Consider the following 18,929-nt stretch of genomic DNA (forward strand, 5'->3'; position numbering starts at 1 on the left):
CAGGCTCAGCGGCCATGGCTCACGGGCCCAGCCGTTCCGCGGCATGTGGGATCTTCCCGGACCGGGGCACGAACCCGTGTCCCCTGCATCGGCAGGCGGACTCTCAACCACTGCGCCACCAGGGAAGCCCTGTTACCTCTAATTCTTTGGGTGGTTCTTTCCCAAGCCTTGGGTGTTTTCCTCACATGCATGTGCTGAACTGCTCAGCTGGATACCTGAAGTGGACCCTCTGAAGATCTCTGGAGTTCTCTCTGTGCACTCTCTCTGCTCTGGTACTCTGCGCTGCAAACTCTAGCTGTCTGAGTATCTCCCAGCTCGCAGCTCTGTCTTTCCAGTTAGGGAGCCTACCGAGCTCTGCTTTGATGGCCCCCTGCTCATGCCACAGACCAGAACTCTCTCCAGGAAGCAAACTGGCTAATTGTAGGGCTCACTTCATTTGTTTCTCATCCTTCGGGGTCACTGTCTTTCCTTGCTGGATGTGCACTGTATTTTTTTTTTTTTAATTGAAGTATAGCTCATTTACAATGTTGTGTCAATTTCTGCTGTACAGCAAAGTGACTCAGTTATACACATATAAACATTCTTTTTATTCTTCTCCATTGTGGTTTATCCCACGATATTGCATATAGTTCCCTGTGCTATACAGCAGGACCTTGTTGTTTATCCATTCTATATGTAATAGTTTGCATCTACTAACCTCAAACTCCCAGTCCATCCCTCCAGCATGTGCACTGTCTTGAAAACCACAGTTTCACATATTTTGTCCTTTTGCTTTTCTAACCTTTATCCTTTCATTCATTTTAGTAGGTACACTGTATTCTATTGTGTTCACACGATTATTCATTAATCCAATCACATACTGATGCATACTTATGTTTTTTCACCCAGTTTTTTGACTGCTACAATGTATGAAACTATTCATATGTCTATCTTTGGATATATAAATATATTGCAGGATAAATCCTGAGTTATGGAATTCCTAGATAAAGCGGTCTATGTATTTCATTTTATTTATTTTTTAAAATTTATTTATTTATTTATTTTTGGCTGTATTGGGTCTTCATTGCTGCGCACGGGCTTTCTCTAATTGCGGCGAGCGGGGGCTACTCTTCGTTGTGGTATGAGGGATTCTCATTGCGGTGGCTTCTCTTGCTGCGGACCTTGGGCTCTAGGCGCGCAGGCTTTAGTAGTTGTGGCTCACAGCCTTAGCTGCTCCATGGCATGTGGGATATTCCCAGACCAGGGCTCGAACCCGTGTCCCCTGCATTGGCAGGCGGATTCTTAACCACTGTGCCACCAGGGAAGTCCTGGTCTGTGAATTTTAAATTTTGGTAAGTACTGCCAAATTGTCCATTCGAAAGGACTGTATCTTATACTCCTACCAATAGCATTTCCCTAAAACCTTGAGAATACTGGTTGTTATCAACATTTTAAAGTTGGCTAAATTTATAGTTGAAAAATAATATTTCACTATTTTGATCCGAATAATACTGCAATTATGCACTTTTTGAAGATGTGATACAAAACAGCTCTAAAATCACCTAAATCTGGACCTTTGTTATAAGTAATTCTTTGATAATTTTCTTAATTCCTCCTTTGGAATATTGGCATATTTATGTCAATATCATTTCTGGGGTCAATCTAGGCAATATTTTTCTTAAATTCACCCATTTCGTTGGTATTTTAAAATTTATTTGCATATGTCTAAACTGTTACAATTATCTCAATTTTCCCTCTATTTTTTGAAAACAAGTGTTTTAAGGTTTTAAGCACCAACTATATCCCTTTCCTTCCACTTTCCAGCTTCCATATTTCCACTTACTCAACTGTTCTCATCCCCAGGTAAAAAATAGTCCTCATGTGTCCTGCTTCAGATAAGCAAATATAGTCATAGCACATAATTCCCCTCCACCCCACTTCCAAGTCTCGCTATGTCCTTCTCCCTTTTCCAAATTACGTTTTCTCCCCGTTCCCTGTTTTTAAAAAAAATCATAATAAAACATGTATAAAAAGTACTGAATGACCGTTAAATACAAGCCAGACCAGTAGGCTATAGACAAAGTGCTATGAAAGATACATGCAGTAAAATACAAATCCCTGACCTCAGGGAGATTCCCCTTCTCCTGTCTTAAAAAGAAATGGCTACCAAAAATATTCACTTCCCTAATTAGTCTTTATAGCCTAACCCCAAACTTGTAGTCACTTCAGCCATTCCATCAATGCCTCACCATATATACAGGTAGAGCTCACCGATGATGCAGCCAGTTATGTACCTATTGTTCTGTTTTACTGTGGTCATAGCTAAGTCAGTTTCACCTGAATCAGTCTTTTCTTTCCAAGGAGGTCTGTTTCAAGCTTGCCTTACCTTACGGACATGACAGGAAAAGAGGACGTTCATGTATTTGTCCTTCCGTTTCAGTTCATTTGCAACGGGGACGAAGGTGCCTGAGGTCTGAGGTGTATCTGGCTTCTGAAAGAAAAAGGAAACACGATAAAATGAGTATGCTTAACATTTTATTTTCTTTTTAATGAATTTATTTATTTATTTTTGGCTGAGTTGAGTCTTTGTTGCTGCGCGCGGGCTTTTCTCTAGTTGCGGCGAGCAGGGGCTACTCTTGGTTGCAGTGTGCAGGCTTCTCATTGCAGTGGCTTCTCTTGTTGTGGAGCACGGGCTCTAGGCACGCGGGCTTCAGTAGCTGTGGCACGCGGACTCGGTAGTTGTGGCTCATGGGCTCTAGAGCACAGGTGCGGTAGTTGTGGCGCACGGCCTTAGTTGCTCTGCGGCATGTGGGATCTTCCCAGACCAGGGATTGAACCCGTGTCCCCTGCACTGGCAGGCAGATTCTTAACCACTGTGCCACCAGGGAAGCCCTGCTTAACATTTTAGATGAGAAGGCAGTCTTTTACTGCTTTATAACTCTACTCACATAACTTCACACATGTACTTTTTACCTCCCCATCCCAGATGATAAGCTACTAAAGGGTTATTATAACACCAACGATCCTAGAATATTTTAAAAATAAGGAATGGGAGAGAGGATGAAATCCAGCTTTGGGGATAACTGATACAAACGTGGTAATTAAAAATAGTTGCTGAATTATGCAAGGGAAGGTTTAAATGATCAAAGCCAGATTATTGAATGTACCTAATTCATACGGATACAAGACAGAGAACTGTCTCTAAAGTGAGGGAAACATCAAGTATCGTACACTGAGAAGCAATAAAATCTTTTAGTTTAGTTATCTCTCATAGAAATTTAGTTTCTGAAGGTGTCTTAGTCTTTCTACAAATACTTGGAGAAAAATTCTTCTCTTTCTTTTTTAAGGGAGCAGGAGTGGATTCCACTTTGTCCTCCTGGACTTACCGAAGCAAGATAGTTGCCCTCCCAGGCCCTCTGGAGCCCAAGGTCAGCCCTTTGACCCTTCAACATTTCTACAGCTGCAACCTTTGCCCTAACCTGGGGCAGGTCTGAAGCAGGTATGGTCTTGATGAGCTGGGATGCTCTCCATCTATAAGTAAACAAGCAGAATGTATGAGACTTTAGAAATAACATCCCATTCATTCTCAAAAATAACTGAAGCAGCCATTAAGTAGAATTAAATTACCTGCGTGCTACCCTAAAAAAAGTAAAATGCCTCCAAAATATACAGAGAACATGTTAAAATACACATAGTTGTATGTGGACAGAGATTTTTTGTAAAACTTCCTTTGCTGTTTGCGTGTTTTGGAAGCAACCAGAATTTAGTGATACGTGGACTCTCTTATCTCTAGAGTTAGAGTGTAGGAACTTTGGATTCATCATTCATTCATTCAACAAATGTTTTCTAGGCACGTACTAAACTCCAGATGCTGTTCTAGGGAGTGGAAGCACAGCAGTAAACAAACAGATGAAGGTCCTTTCTGCTAGGTGCTGACATTCTAGAGAGCAGAGACAGACAAGATATAAACCAATGCTTAAACACACAGTATGGATGATGTGATTAGCGCTATGGAAGAAAATAAGGCAAGGAAAGGGGGACAGGAGTGCAGCAGAGGGAAGGACCAGGGAGCAGGTGTTAGTCACAGAGGGTGGTCTGGGAGGCACGCCTGATAAGGATATGTGGGCAGAAAGTGGAGGAGCCAGCTGTATGGATACTTGTTGCAGGAAGAGAAAACAGTGCGTGCAAAGGCTCTAAAGTGTGAGCCTGTTTGGTGTGTGAGAGGACAAGCAAGGAGTCCTGGGAGCTGGAGCAGGGGCCTGGGGGAGGGCAACAGGAGGGGGTGTCAGAGGGAGAGCCGGGGCCAGGATCCACAGAGCTAAGGGGGCCCTGCGCCTGGTCAGCCTGTCCCCTCTTCACTGCCCACAGTGGCCCAGGACAGGGTCCACAGCTGACTGACTCCAGAGACCCATGGCAAACAGCTGTGCCGGGGAACCCGGACCTGAGCCACCCACCTGGGGGTGGTGCGGCACACGCTTCTCATCCTGATCAAGCAAACTGCCATCTTTAAACACGTGCAGACGACAACAGCTGCCGCCGGAAAAGTGAGCAGCCTTGACCACATGAAGAAGCTGGGCGTGAGGAAGGCTCCCAGCTTTCCCAGGATGAAATAGAATTACTAGGAGGAGTGGGAGTGAGCTTAAGTACGATTAGACACACACGGAGATGTTAGAAGAAAACAAGACCCCACAATCACAGCAAAATCCTTCAACACACTTCTCTCAGGATTCCACAGATCAAAAATGCAAGAATAAATTAAATACGATACACTGACTAGACCAGGGGTTGGTAAACTACAGCCTGTGCCAAACACGGCCCGTAGAGCTAAGAATAGTTTTTACGTGTTTAACCAAACAAAATAAAACATGTGACAAAGACCATATGGAGCCCACAAAGCCTAAAATATTTACTATTTGGCCCTTTACAGAAAAAGTGTGCCTTTGAACTAGATTAACACAGCTGGCAAGATTCATTCAATGTGTGTGTGTGTGTGTGTGTGTGTACAGTCAAGACACAGAGCAGATGTATTATTTTCAAAATGCTCATTGACTACAAGCCCTAAGAAGGCTGGGACAGTGTTTCACATCTTTCTTGTTTGTCTCTGTATCCCTAGAACCTAGGTCAGTGTCTGTGACAAAGCAGGTGTTGAGTAAATACTTGCTGAATGAATAAACTGAATTTTACAAAAAATAATCAATTCTAGGCCATACATAAAACCTCCAAGTCTAAAAATGAAGACTGTACAGGCTACAGTGTGACATCAAAATCAATAATTCTTTGCAGCCATTAAAAATATGACATAGATCTTTATTTCTTGTGATGGACAGGTCTCCAAGACTTATTTTTAAGTAAAGTCATATAACCATACATATAGTCCTCCTTGTGGAAAAAAGAGAGGGGAAAAAACCCAAATGCATACACACTCACAGTATAAGCACACAATTCCACAGTACTTATTATGTGTCAGGCACTATCTGAAATGCTTTATACATATTTACCCATAATACTTTCAACAACCCTACGAGCAGGTGCTATGATTATGGCCCTTTTACAGATAAGAAAACTGAGGCACAGAGAGGTTAACTCATTTGCCCAAGGTTGCACAGCTAGTCAGTGGCAGAGCTAGAATATGAACCCAGGCTCCAGGGTGTGTGTTCTTAACCACTGTATCATGCTTCTCTTGTGTGTTTATGTGTTTGTAAGTGCATAGAGAAAGATTTAGAAGGATACAAACTACTTGTTAATGAGTGGTTATCTTAGGGGAAAGAAATAAAATGGGGAGAGACAAGAGGAGCTGTGGAGGATTTCAACTTGATATCCTGTAAATTTTTATATTATGTCACTTTATTTACTTAAAAAAATTCTTTTTGGCCGCACCGCGTAGCATGTGGAATCTTAGCTCCCCAACCAGGATCGAACCCATGCCCCTGCAGTGGGAGTGCAGAGTCTTAACTACTGGACCTCCGGGGAAGTCCCTATGTCACTTCAAAAAACTGAGCATGTATTCATGTATCATTTAATCACTTTTTAGATTATGTCAAAAATGCAGGTGACATAATTCATGAAAAAAAATTTATCTGTGCAGTAAAAAGGCTGCCAAGATTTACAGCTAACATTTACAGTATTGTATGGGAGAATGGAGGGTTGGGGTGCTTTTGCTTTCAATAATGCTCTACTGTTTTATTTTTTTCTTTTTATGAGCAATCATTTTTTTAAAAGCAAATGAGATATGTATTAAAGAGTTTTCCTTGCATGCATTTTCTTTCTTTTGATATCTGCCATTCAATACATTGATTTGCATTCAACACATCAATTACATCTATACATTAATTAGTTCATGGTGTTCTTGGTGGAATACCATAATACCAAATGACCACGTTTGAGAACCATCAGCTTAGTTTACGCGACTAGATGGCTGTATCTAAGACATAGCTAAACATATCTGGTGCACGCTGTCAACAAACAAGCTCAGAAAACGAGGAGAAAGGAGCTATGAATAACTACAAAGTCAGATTCAGGGCAGTTTATTAAAAAAATGAAGATTAGCTGGAAAGGTATCAAATGTTACATGGGAGTTAATTTATTTATTTACTTATTTGTTTAAAAAAATAGCTTGCTCTATAACAGTGTTTTCTGCCTTTTACTTTAAAAGCACCTGGAAAACTTTAAAAAGGACCTCTGCTTGGGCTCCGCTCCCCAGCACCATTAAACAGGACTTTTCTGGAAGTGGGACTTGGGCATCAGTGTGTTTTATAAACTCCTTGTGAATGTCAGGTGCGGGATAGAGAACCCCTGCTCTGAAAGGATGAACAGACTTCCTACTGTGAGTGACGTGTGGTGATTTTAATAAAGTTATCTTTTTGCTAATAAAAGAAAGAGACATCATGCTACTAGCTTATCTTAAACTTGGCTTGATTCAGGCCTTGTGGCATACTGCTGTCTACTGCTAATGGAAAAATAAATGGACAGTTCTATTATTTGGAGGGGTAGGCAAATGCCCTGTGAAAGTGAAATCTATGAAGGTGGAGACACAAGGTAAAAGCAACGTCATGTAGCAAATGGTGGCGCTAATGTCACGGTCTCAGATCTGTAAATTTATATAGTACGTGTACTGCCACAAACGGATGCAGCACATACCAAGTCCTTACCTATTAAAAATAGCCTGTAGGGCTTCCTCGAAACGGCAGAGCACTCTGGGCGGGGCTGGCCACTTCACGTGCTTGCCGTGGTCCCTCATGGTCTTGATGCCGTGGAAGCGTCTGGCCACCTCGTGGATGTACGACTTCACTTTGTAGCGCCGGTAGTATCTGATAATTGTCAGAGCTGCCTTGGTCCTCTTGTACCACATACGGGCCAGGGTGCCCCGCCACACCTTCGCAATAGAGGGAAAAAAAAAAAAAAAGGAAAATGTTGCTGGTTGGCTGAGTAGTAGATCACGTTGAAATTACAGACGCTCCTTTACTTAGAAGCTCAACCTGGCAATTTGTATGCGTCACAAAATCAGCCAGAGCATGTCAGTTCTGCCTGCCACCAACAGATGGCACTAGGAGTCACGTCCGTCATCTTGATGCAGTGTCTAGCTGTTCGTTATCTCCAAAGGAGGCGTGCGTGGAGTCTGAAGCAGAGCCCTGTTCTAACTTTACGGTCGTGTAAAGAAGAAAGCCAAAATACCATTCTCTTTGGATAAATATTTTAAGAATGTTGAAAGGAAGCAAGATGAGTCAGAACACAAAGCCATCAGCATCCATAGTTCTCTTATGAAACCTAGCTTTGCATAGATTATACACATTGGCCACTAGTGTAATGTCACATTGGATATACGAACTGGTTTATACACAGTCTGTGCAGCCCCCCTCCCCAGGTAAAGTCCCAAGAATTTAGATGTATTCCTGGACAAAGGGTAAAAAACAAATTACTAATACGAATCTGTTAAATTTTTTCAGTGATCAGAAATCAATCAGACATTATGTAAACGTCTCAGTGCCTGCTTTATCCAAACATGGTGAAGTCACAGATACTTATATTTTTTTCAGGATCCCATACTTCTCAATCTCTCAAGTAAAAAGAAATTTGGTGTAATCTTCATTATTGGCTCTTCCCCTAAATATGCTTTCTACCACCAAACGAACCTTTCTTCCGTGGTATTTCCAGTATGAATCCCTTTCTTTCCCTTTCTGCTACTACAGTCCCAAGACCCCAGACTCCCTCCTTGTTTGCTTGGACAAACTCCTCGTACACATCGCCATCACGCTCCAGGTGATACCCACTGCTGCTACTTAAATGACTGTCCCAATTCTTAGGTTGATGGTACTACTTCCCTCCCTGTCTCTGGCCTCTCAGGACCAAGATATTCAACCTCCAGTTCAAAGCCCACAGTATGGGTTCTCCAGGATTTCTCAGGGTTCTTTTATTTCTTCTTAGAGCCCCATCTGTGCCCACCACTTTCTCTCAGAAAAACTGGTATGATACCTCTTTAATTCAGCCATTTTAGGTTGCTCTTCATGAAGGCTCCTAAACAGGTACCATGCGCTTGCAAAGCCCTCCCTTTCCAGCCTGCTGTACAAATATGAGGAGGTCATCCACGGACCCCAAAGAGGAACTAATGGGTCAAGAAAAACCATGATATGTGAGGGCAACACGACATAGGAGCAATTTCTGATGAACCTGGCGCTCACGTAGAAACAGAATATATAAAGACAAAGAGGCAGTGAAAAGTCACTCATTGCTCCATGTGGCATCAGCACAGTAACCTGTTTTAGTCAAGATGCCTCTCTTCTTGTAGACGAATCTATCGCGCACACGGCTTTGTCAGGCCTCCACCCAAGTGCTAAAATAAAGGTCCCTTCTTTAGTATCTTGAAAAACCAAAAGAGTACAATTAGAGGGTAGAAATCTGTGATTCAATTTTTAAAAAAAAAACACATTTTTAAAGTTTCATACTGTTTGTTGCTTTTTTTTTTTTTTAAGAGGAAGGACATTAAGACCCCCCTGGAGCCACATCTATATAGGAAATCAACCTTATAATTTTCAAAAAGTGTTTTATAAAGATTTTTTATTAAAATGTTTTTGGTTAGACTCTAGTATAATCTGAAAAAAAATGTATAAGGAGGTGCTTTTTAAGGGGTAGTTTTTTTTGGGGGGGGGGACAACCTTTTAGATTTCATCTGTGCCCTTAGTTTATTTAGGTTTTGTGTAGTTGAAAAATCAGATAGCACAAAAATGCTATAAAAAAGACAGCAGCCCTTCCCCTTGCCTACCTAAGCCCACCTCCCCATCTCACAGTGTCATTTCATGCCAGCTATTTTAACTGCTTCTTCTCGTGGCAGTTAAATACACATATAATTTATTTATATGTATACACATACATATACACAGTATACACATATGCTGTATAATACACATATACTGTTATGTCTTGGTGGATCCTTTGAGACCCTATCCAAATTACGGAAACTGGTGATTTAGCTCTCCTACCATCACTATTACCTCTCCTTTATAATCCCAATAATAATTACATCAAAAATTTAAAGTCAATAGTGTTTACATTATTACATCTGTTATATTAACTATATTATTTGGGAGAAAGGAATTTTGTGAGCCTGCAGTTATATCATCAACTTTATCAGAAGTCCCTTCGGCTTCATTTATTTTTCTAACATCAGAGAAAAAGTAGCAGTGAAAAACTACGGAGGCAAATGATTTCTATGCAAAAAAATGATTCATGTATTTTCCCTTACAATCCCTTATAAACGGATACGCTCCCCAGGCCTTTGTGTGGGAGAAGGGCTGTGGTTGATTGTCTCATGAAGGGTCTGAAGGTTGGAACTTAAGGTATGAGACAGATCTTCCCGTTTCCCTCTTTGTTTAAAGAGCTTAAACTGTGGGGTTTTTCAAGTCATACAAAGCTTACCTCCAGAGAGCACTTAGCCTGATGACAGAGTGTCTAAAGGGGGAAAATTAAATGTTATGTTCAATAAGCAAATGCTTAACGCTTATTTGATTATGCTTAGACAGGTTCAGCAAAAAACCAGGGAGCCAGAGGGGCCCTCATTCAACAATATGAACACTAAAAGTGGAACCAACCAGACATTATGTGCTTTAGGATCTGATGCAAGAGAGTGGGGGCTGAACCCTGAAGGAGACCTGATGGGATCTGGGAGAGGAAGTTATCAGAAGGTACAAGGCAGGGATCAGGCTGACAGACAGGGCAAGCAAGTCATTTCTTAGGTGGAACCGAGGATAGAGGCGAACAGAGCGGGTGAATTGGAGGACACACTGAGGTATAAAAAGAGAACATTAGGGCCACAGGTCACACATCCCTGCTACTGAATTTTAGACACAATTCCTCTCTTCAGTACCTTGATCCCCTACAGTTAATTTTCAACACAGCAGCCGAGTGATCCTTTTTTTCTTTTTAAATTAATTAATTTATTTTGGCTGCGTTGGGTCTTCGTTGCTGCACACAGGCTTTCTCTAGTTGCAGCAAGAGTGGGCTTCTCATTGCGGTGGCTTCTCTTGCTGCAGGGCACAGGCTCTAGGCGCGCGGGCTTCAGTAGTTGCGGCACACGGACTCAGTAGTTGTGCCTCGTGGGCTCTAGAGTGCAGGCTCAGTAGTTGTGGCGCACGAGCTTAGCTGCTCTGTGGCATGTGGGATCCTCCCAGACCAGGGCTCGAACCCGTGTCCCCTGCATTGGCAGGTGGACTCTTAACCACTGCGCCACCAGGGAAGCCCCCCGAGTGATCCTTTTAAGACCAAAGTCAGATCGTGTCACTTCTCTGCTTAAAACTCTGCCGTGGTGCTCCAGCTCCCCCAGAGTGAAAACCAAAGGCCCTCCCCTGGCCCACAAGGGCCACATGAGCTGGTACTGTCACCGCCCAGCTCCTTCCACTGTCCTCTCCCTGGCTCACTCCAGCCACACTGGGCCCTGCTCTACCCTGCACAGGCCTCCTGTCTCAGGGCCTTTCCTTCTGCCTGGAAGGATCTTCCCCCAGATATCACATGGCTATCTTCCTCACTCTCGAAGTCCTTGCTCAGCTGTCACCTTCCCAGTGAGCCCGGCCCTGACCATCTATGTAAAAAATTCCCCTTGTCCATCCTCCCCTCCTGGTACTCCCCACTCTCTGTACCATGCTCTATTTTCTTCTCCTGCCTCCAGCACTTAACACTCTGCAACACCTGTAACTTACATATGCTTGTAGTGTTTATGCTCTCCCTCTACTGGAATTTAAGCTCTACTAGGCCAGGGATCTTTGCTTCTTTTGCTCACTGATGAATCTCCACTGCCTGGAACAGTGCCAAGGACATAGTAGCCACTCAGTAGTATTTGTTGGGTCGTATGGCATATACCCTGAGAAAACCGTAATTCAAAAAGAGTCATGTACCACAATGTTCACTGCGGCACTATTTACAATAGCCAGGACATGGAAGCAACCTAAGTGTCCATCGACAGATGAACGGATAAAGAAGATGTGGCACATATGTACAATGGAATATTACTCAGCCATAAAAAGAAACAAAACTGAGTTATTTGTAGGGTGGTGGTTGGACCTGGAGTCTGTCATACAGAGTGAAGTAAGTCAGAAAGAGAAAAACAAATACCGTATGCTAACACATATATATGGAATCTAAAAAAAAAAAAACATGGTTCTGAAGAACCTAGGGGCAGGACAGGAATAAAGACGCAGACGTAGAGAATGGACTTGAGGACATGGGAAGGGGGAAGGGTAAGCTGGGATGAAGTGAGAGAGTGGCATGCAGCTCGGTGCTTTGTGACCACCTAGAGGGGTGGGATAGGGAGGGTGGGAGGGAGATGCAAGAGGAAGGGGATAAGGGGATGTATGTATATGTATAGCTGACTCACTTTGTTATACAGCAGAAACTAACACACCATTGTAAAGCAGTTATACTCCAATAAAGATGTTTAAAAAAAATAGTGTTTGTTGAGTGACTGTCTTCAACTTCATCTTGCAAGCCTGATATTGAATCTTTCATTTTTGCCGTCACGTTTTCCACTTTCAAGAACTCATCCTCATTCTCCAAATATCCCTTTTAAAAGCATGTTGCTCTTGTTTTACAAAAGCATCCTTCCTCTCAAGCAGATGAATTATGGTTTTACTTTTTATGCTGCTCCCTACATTGCATCTGTTACCTATAAATCCCCTCTTCTCCCGTTTGTCTTGGTCTTGGTCTTTTGAGTTAGAGGCCTTGCTTGAATGTCTGGGGATCCCCGGCTGCGCATTCACTGAAAAGTGAAAAGCCACTGGGAAGCTCTGTATGTGTGCTTTGTGGGTGGTGGACTCCACTACAGGGTGATTAGGGGGGACCAACCATCTGTGGGGGACCCCAGTAATGTCCGTACCTTAAACTGTTTTCTCACTGCTGCCAGAATTCTGAGTGAAGGGGGCTGGAGGAAATCTTTCGTATCTAGACTTTCACTTAATTTACTTGATTTCAACATGGTGCCTGACCCCTCTCCTCCACTGGTGCGTGGTGTCCCCAAGCCCAGAGCTTCTCTGGTTCAATTTCTTCAGAGTAAACTTCTTGTCTTCTATCAGAATGAGACTGAGGTGGCTCCTCCAACTTTGTGAGGTTAGGAGAGCTGGGTGTATAATTGCTCTCTCTTTTAAAAAAAATTAATTAATTTTTTGCTGTGTTGGGTCTTCGTTGCAGTGGGCGGGCTTCTCATTGCTATGGCTTCTCTTGTTGCGGAGCACGGGCTCTAGGAGCGTGGGCTTCAGTAGTTGTGGTGCACGGGCTTAGTTGCTCCGTGGCACGCGGGATCTTCCCAGACCAGGGATCGAACCCGTGTCCCCTGCACTGGCAGGTGGATTCTTAACCACTGTGCCACCAGGGAAGTTGCTATAATTGCTCTTTACACAGAGTTTCAACCGTTCTACTCCTCCAGCTCCATCCCTCACCCCTACCTACAGAGGTACCTGGTCCTTCCCATCCTGAATCTTCCTACAGCCCCAGGGTTGGGTGACCTGGCTTGCTTGTCTGCAGGCACTTAGATTTCAGCTTTCTCCACCAGCCTGGGGGACTAACCACATGTTCACTTACTTCCAAAATTATGCTGATGCCTCTTTTCTGCTGTTGTTTCCATTATGGTTCTATTTGTCCTTGTGGGTTTCTCCAATTTTCATCCCTTACTGCTGATTGAGGGGTTTTGAGAGGAGTAGATATAAGCACAGTCTGTCATGTCTAACCAGATGTTTTATAATGCCATCTGAACTCGACCATGTTTTCCTCTTCCTTGGTGGTCAGGCATTTCAAAGCAACATCTGTCAGTCATTAAAGTACAAGATACACTTTGCAAAAGATGTAGGATCCTAGGTAACACTCTGTTAAGAAGTAGGTCAATTACATATCTTCAGTTTAGCTTCAGAAACAAACACAGGTCAGCTTTCTGTTTTTCTCTAGTTCTCCATGTTTTTGTTTTCTAGTCATTATGGGTGTTGGGTCTTTTCTGCCTGTTCTCAAACAGCTCCCTGTTGCCCTGAATTGGATATTCTCTTAGTTTCTACAAACGAAATCCTTCAAAATTCCAGCTTCAAAGCTTCCCAGGCCCTCCATGCCTAGGGACAACTTTTGGGAGAAGCATCTTTCTTCTATTTCTAACCTTAAGTCCTCCATACAGTAATTCTGGCTGAGTTCTGACAGTATATGGTTGCTAAAGAGTTGTGGTGGAGAAGAATTTATTTAGGTACCAGGTTGAACTCTGAGCAAATTGTAAAATACACAAAATCTATCTCTGGTATCCATATACCCCATCATATTTAGAATACGACATCCATTTTGGAATATTTCATGATTGATTAATGAAGGAGTTATTTTAAAGGAAGATTCAAAGACAGAAAAAATTTTCTGAGTCATTCCTCTTCAACCCAAATATCTCTATGCGGGAAAAAATGAATAAAGACCTGATGTGCTATTTTTAAAAGGCTAGTGCGGTACCCATGTTTTTACCAGAATAGCAGGTTAATATGTACCAAGAAAAAACTAAGACCCAGTGAATATAATTCGTAAGTTCTTAGCATAAATTTTGACACAAAATTCCTTGGTTTTACAGATAAATTAATAGCATTTCAGATGACCTAGGGGAGAAATTAAGAAATAATGAAATATACTAAGTACGGCAGACACAGAAAGACAAAGATCATATGATATCACTTATATGTGGAATCTAAAAAAATGATATAAATGAACTTATATACAAAACAGAAGACCCCCGCCACCAAAAAAAAAAAAAAGAGCATGTGTGAGCCTGATCATTATAAATTATCCTGATGAACTTAACTATGTGCGTGTGAGGTGTAATTTAGAAATGATTACCCCTGAGTTTTACCTTGGTCTGGTAGACTAACTTGCCAAGTTAGCTGACTTGTGAACCTTCATTTGGGACTCATACATTTTCTATGTGGCCTTCTCCAGATCCATTAGCTTAGAAATTCTTTAGTGCATACAATTGTTGCCTAATATGATGATGCTATAGTCTGACAACCTCCTTGTAACTGTAACTTCAAGAAGCAATTGAACCTCTTAGTCAATTATTGTCAGAAGAGTAGCTCAACATTAACTCTGTCAAAAATCAAATTGCAATTATTTTGAAGATAAATGAAAACAAAATTACTCCAGCTAACAGGTTAAGTAATTCTGATGGGCCTTTCAGGATTCAATCTTGTTCAAAAGTAAACTGCCTGTGGAGCTCTATTGAAGTGGTTGCTTTCTTCTGTTTGGTTAAAAAAATTTTTTTTTCTTAAGAGGTACAAAGTTGATAATTCATCTTCAAAAATCGCTCAAGTCAAGGCTATTTCAGAACTGCTTTTTGACATAGAACCTCAGGGTTTGGGTCAAGTGTTTGGGCGTTTCAGTAGATCCAACGAGGCATCTGGGGATGTTTTAAGTTTGTGTGAAGACACCTGCTGCCTTGTCCACCCCCAGATCCACTGTCATCCAAGACGGAGGTGGCTCATCAACCAGTCAGGGGACAGGTTGGGCTTTTATGTTATGTAACAAATGTTCTGACTTTTCTTCCTTTATGTCTAGCATCTAGAACATGCAGAATTCCTTAAAAAAAACCCCAAACCCAGTAACCTTTGTTTCAGACGCTTGCAAATGATCTCAATTTTGAATGGTTCCCTAGATCTCTCAAAAACTCAGATAATAACTGGTATTTGAAAGGACCAGCCAAAGGTGCATCCTAACATTCTTTTCTATAGAGTTTCAAAAGTGAATTCTGGAACATAGGGCCTTTGAAATGCTCCTTGAAAAAAGGGTTCCATTTTCAGTAAGTTCAGGAAGGCTGCATACTGCAATTCCTTTTTGGAGATTCATAATGTACATTAGCATATTAAAAGCTCTAAGAAGTTCTATGTAAGTAAACCTATTTTAACTTTGTTCAAAAAAAATTAAAAAAATTTAAATTTTTAAAATTTAAAAACAAAATTTAACTACAGAATCCTTTGTACACAGATTACTCATTCATTTTGAAGGGGATCAATATATGCCATCCCAAAACATGCCATAGTGGCATAAGCATTACTGAGCATTTGTTCATTCTATAAGAATTTCCCAAATTCCTACTGTACGTTTGGTTTCTATCGGGGATATAGAGGAAAACAGGGGACACCTATGATACTCTAGGAAAAACCAAACATGCCTATGAGATAAGTGGGAAACAACTACAACTGATCCCCTAAAAAGTGAGATCTGGTCAAAGGCCACAACAATGGAAACCTCCATGTAAAGAAGCTTGAATTCCTGTCACAGTGAGGCTCTTTCAAGGAAGTCCAGCACTGCGAGAGGGACAGCTCCCTGACTGGCAGGGAGTTGGGGTGGAGTGGAAAGAATCTTTCCCTGGAGAGGCCAGCATTCCCTACAGACTACTTGGCAGGCTTCAGGTGCTTTGGCTGTAAAGCAAGGATGTTACACTAGATGATTTATAAGAGCACATACTCATATTCTATCTTAACAGCTACTGATAATGAACAAAAATTTTAAAGTGTTAAAGGTTCTTTCTGATCTAAAGTGCACATGGCATTGACACGCACTGTCTTTGATTTTCAGCTGAATACTGTTATGACTCCTCAGACCAGGGAGAGAAAACGTTATTTCATTATTATGTACTAGGCCTTATGCTAGACACTTGATATACATTAAAAATGTTTTTAAAGCACTTATGTTTGACATATATTTGTACGTTGCTGCTTTATGTTTCTCTTACTAATAATTCAACATTAAAAAAAGCAGGGAATACATCTGACATAAGTTTCTTGAAGTCATACATTAATATATTTTTTGCTGGCAAACGCCTGGCTTTGAGAAACAGTCATTCTTCAGACCTAAAAACCCTGCTTCTACAGAGGAATGTGATTCATATTCACAGCTCTTGCTAGGAGCCTGGCTCTGGCTGTAGGCAATGGGTGATGGCGCCAGAAGGGTTCTGTTGAGACCAGCGCTCTTCAATGTATCCCTGTACCCCAAATATGCTATCGGTTCCCAGTGTTCACACTGATGGTGACGTGGGGTGATGATGCTTCCTGGGGGCGGATTTCAGAAGGTTGGGGGAAGGAAATAATTTGGAAAACGCCCCTTAGATTACTTGGGTAAACATTAAATATGCTTCCTCTTTTTATTTTTCTGTCTTAGACTGTAATTAACGTAAGGCGGAATGGCAGGATAAGAAAAAGTACACTTATTAAGGACAGATACTTTTTCAACAGCTCAAATTTACACAAGTTGAACATAGTATGATTAAAAAACTATGAAGATCATTCCTGGTCATAACTCAACGCCAAAGAGAAAACAAAGAATTCCACTGCACTGTTGGGTGCAGGATTTATCATAATAATGGGAAACACACTATTATGATCAGAGTATTAAGTAGCTCATGCTGGAAAAATGCTGTGGTGAGACAGACAGAAATGCTACTATTTAGAGAAAAATCTACACTAAAATGCTAGGTTTTCTCGGTGATGTTGAGGTTTTATACTTGTATACATAGCTATATTACTGAAAATCCTACCGGAAACACAACCTTGTACTTACAAATCTGAAAAATCCTACTACCTAATCTATTTCTTTCCCAAGAAATGTTTTATAACATAATATTTGAAGACTGAAGTTTCTTAGTTATATACCAATCAAGTCAGAACAGATTTAAAATGGATGTCAACAGGAATATAATTAATGTTTCAACTAATATAAATATAAATATAAATATAAATATAACGTGTATATTTTTATCAGTCATTTAAAATTCTTTTTTATAAACTGCATATTTCTAGTTTTTAAATCCATTTTCTTTGCATTGTCTTCTATTGATTTGTATGAGCTCTTTATAAATTAAGGGAATCATCTTTTTGTTATTAGCATTTTAAATAGTTTTCCCAGTATGCCAATGATCTTTTGGTACTGTTTATGGTATACTACCATACAGAAGTTGTCTTTTAAAAAAATTGTGTGCGGTCAAATGTATTCATTTTTCTTTTATGGTTACATACATATTTTACACAAAACTGAGATCACATAATAAAGTGCTTTGCAATGCTTTTTATTTGATACATCAAGCACATTTTCCCATGTGATCAAACATCCTCCTATATTGTGATTCTGAACGGCCTCACAGTACTCAACCAGATAAATGCATATAATTCAGTTAACCAACCTCCTACTGTGCGGTATTTCTGGTGTTTTCTGCAATTTAAAATACCATGTTAGGAGTATCATTGTACATATTCTAATTCTAGAAATAGAATTGCTGCTGTGACTCATTTATATTTCCAAATGCCACATACTAAAGTATTCATTTCCAAACTCTACCATGCGAAGAGTTAAAAAGAATTAACTAGATTGATATAGGATAACATATTCTTGCTATGGTTCAACTGCTTTGATTAGGAAAATAAAAAATTCACTGGCTATTAGAATTTTTTCTATTGTGAATTCTCTCTTCATTCCTTGTTTCTGTCCATCACATATTTGTAATTTTACATAATGATTTGTAAGGGCTTTTTATATATGAAATAAGCTAAACTTTTATTACATTTACAAAGACTCTTTAGCATTCTGCCTTTTAACATCTCCTGGCCATGGTTATTGGTCCTGGCTAATAAAACATGAGAAGACATTTTCTAGGTGTTTCTGAGAAAGAAAATTTCTCACTCTTCAGAGAGAATGTCCAAGTACTTCTAGAAGAGATTTCCTTGAATAACGAAACGTGGCTTCTGTAACTGTTGGCAGCCATCTGGCAACCACAAGGGGGAGCCACACTGAGAATGAAGATGACCCAAGAGAAGGCTTCCTGATGTATGAAATAAACCCCCATTATACTCTGTGCCCATCTGAATTGAGTTTTCTTTTTACGCTCTCCCCTCCTCCCCTCCCCTCTCCTTCCCTCTCCTCCCCTCCCCTCTATTCCTTTCCCCTTCCCTCCTACTCTCTCTTTCTCCCCTTCTCCCTTCCTTGCAACTGAACACGTTGTGATACAATGATATTTTTTGAGAAACAGAAATTTTAAATGGTTATGCAGAGATATTTATCAACCTTTGCTCTTACGATTCTTCTTTTGCTGCTGCTAAACTCAGAAAGGCCCTCCCTACTTCAAAATCAAAAATGTGTCTAGGGACTTCATCGGCGGTTCAGTGGTTAAGACTGCCTTTCAATGCAGGGGGCGCGGGTTTGATCCCTGGTCGGGGAACACACATGCCTCGGGGTGTGGCCAAAAAAATTTAAATAATAAATAAAAATAAATAAATGGCACATCTCTTAGAAAAAAACTTTAAATACGTGTCTGTAAAAAGAATTTGTTTCGGGCTTCCCTGGTGGCGCAGTGGTCGAGAGTCCGCCTGCCGATGCAGGGGACACTGGTTCGTGCCCCGGTTCGGGAGGATCCCACATGCCGCGGAGCGGCTGGGCCCGTGAGCCATGGCCGCTGAGCCTGCGCGTCCGGA

At 41.2% G+C, this 18,929-nt stretch overlaps 1 protein-coding gene across 2 annotated transcripts in view; it reads right to left on the reverse strand.

The window, feature by feature from the left end:
- MYO1D (myosin ID) overlaps nucleotides 1-18,929 on the reverse strand; it is a 356,895-nt gene that overhangs the window by 153,822 nt on the left and 184,144 nt on the right. For both annotated transcript variants that reach the window (XM_024127623.2, XM_024127622.3), the window contains 3 exons: nucleotides 7,128-7,351; nucleotides 3,366-3,510; nucleotides 2,366-2,470 (listed from right to left, as the gene is read on the reverse strand). In XM_024127623.2, coding sequence (XP_023983391.1) covers nucleotides 2,366-2,470; nucleotides 3,366-3,510; nucleotides 7,128-7,351 — 474 coding nt within the window. The remainder of the gene's footprint in view (nucleotides 1-2,365; nucleotides 2,471-3,365; nucleotides 3,511-7,127; nucleotides 7,352-18,929) is intronic.

The sequence above is a fragment of the Physeter macrocephalus genome, chromosome 14, assembly GCF_002837175.3.
Source record: "Physeter macrocephalus isolate SW-GA chromosome 14, ASM283717v5, whole genome shotgun sequence".
NCBI lineage: Eukaryota > Metazoa > Chordata > Mammalia > Artiodactyla > Physeteridae > Physeter > Physeter macrocephalus.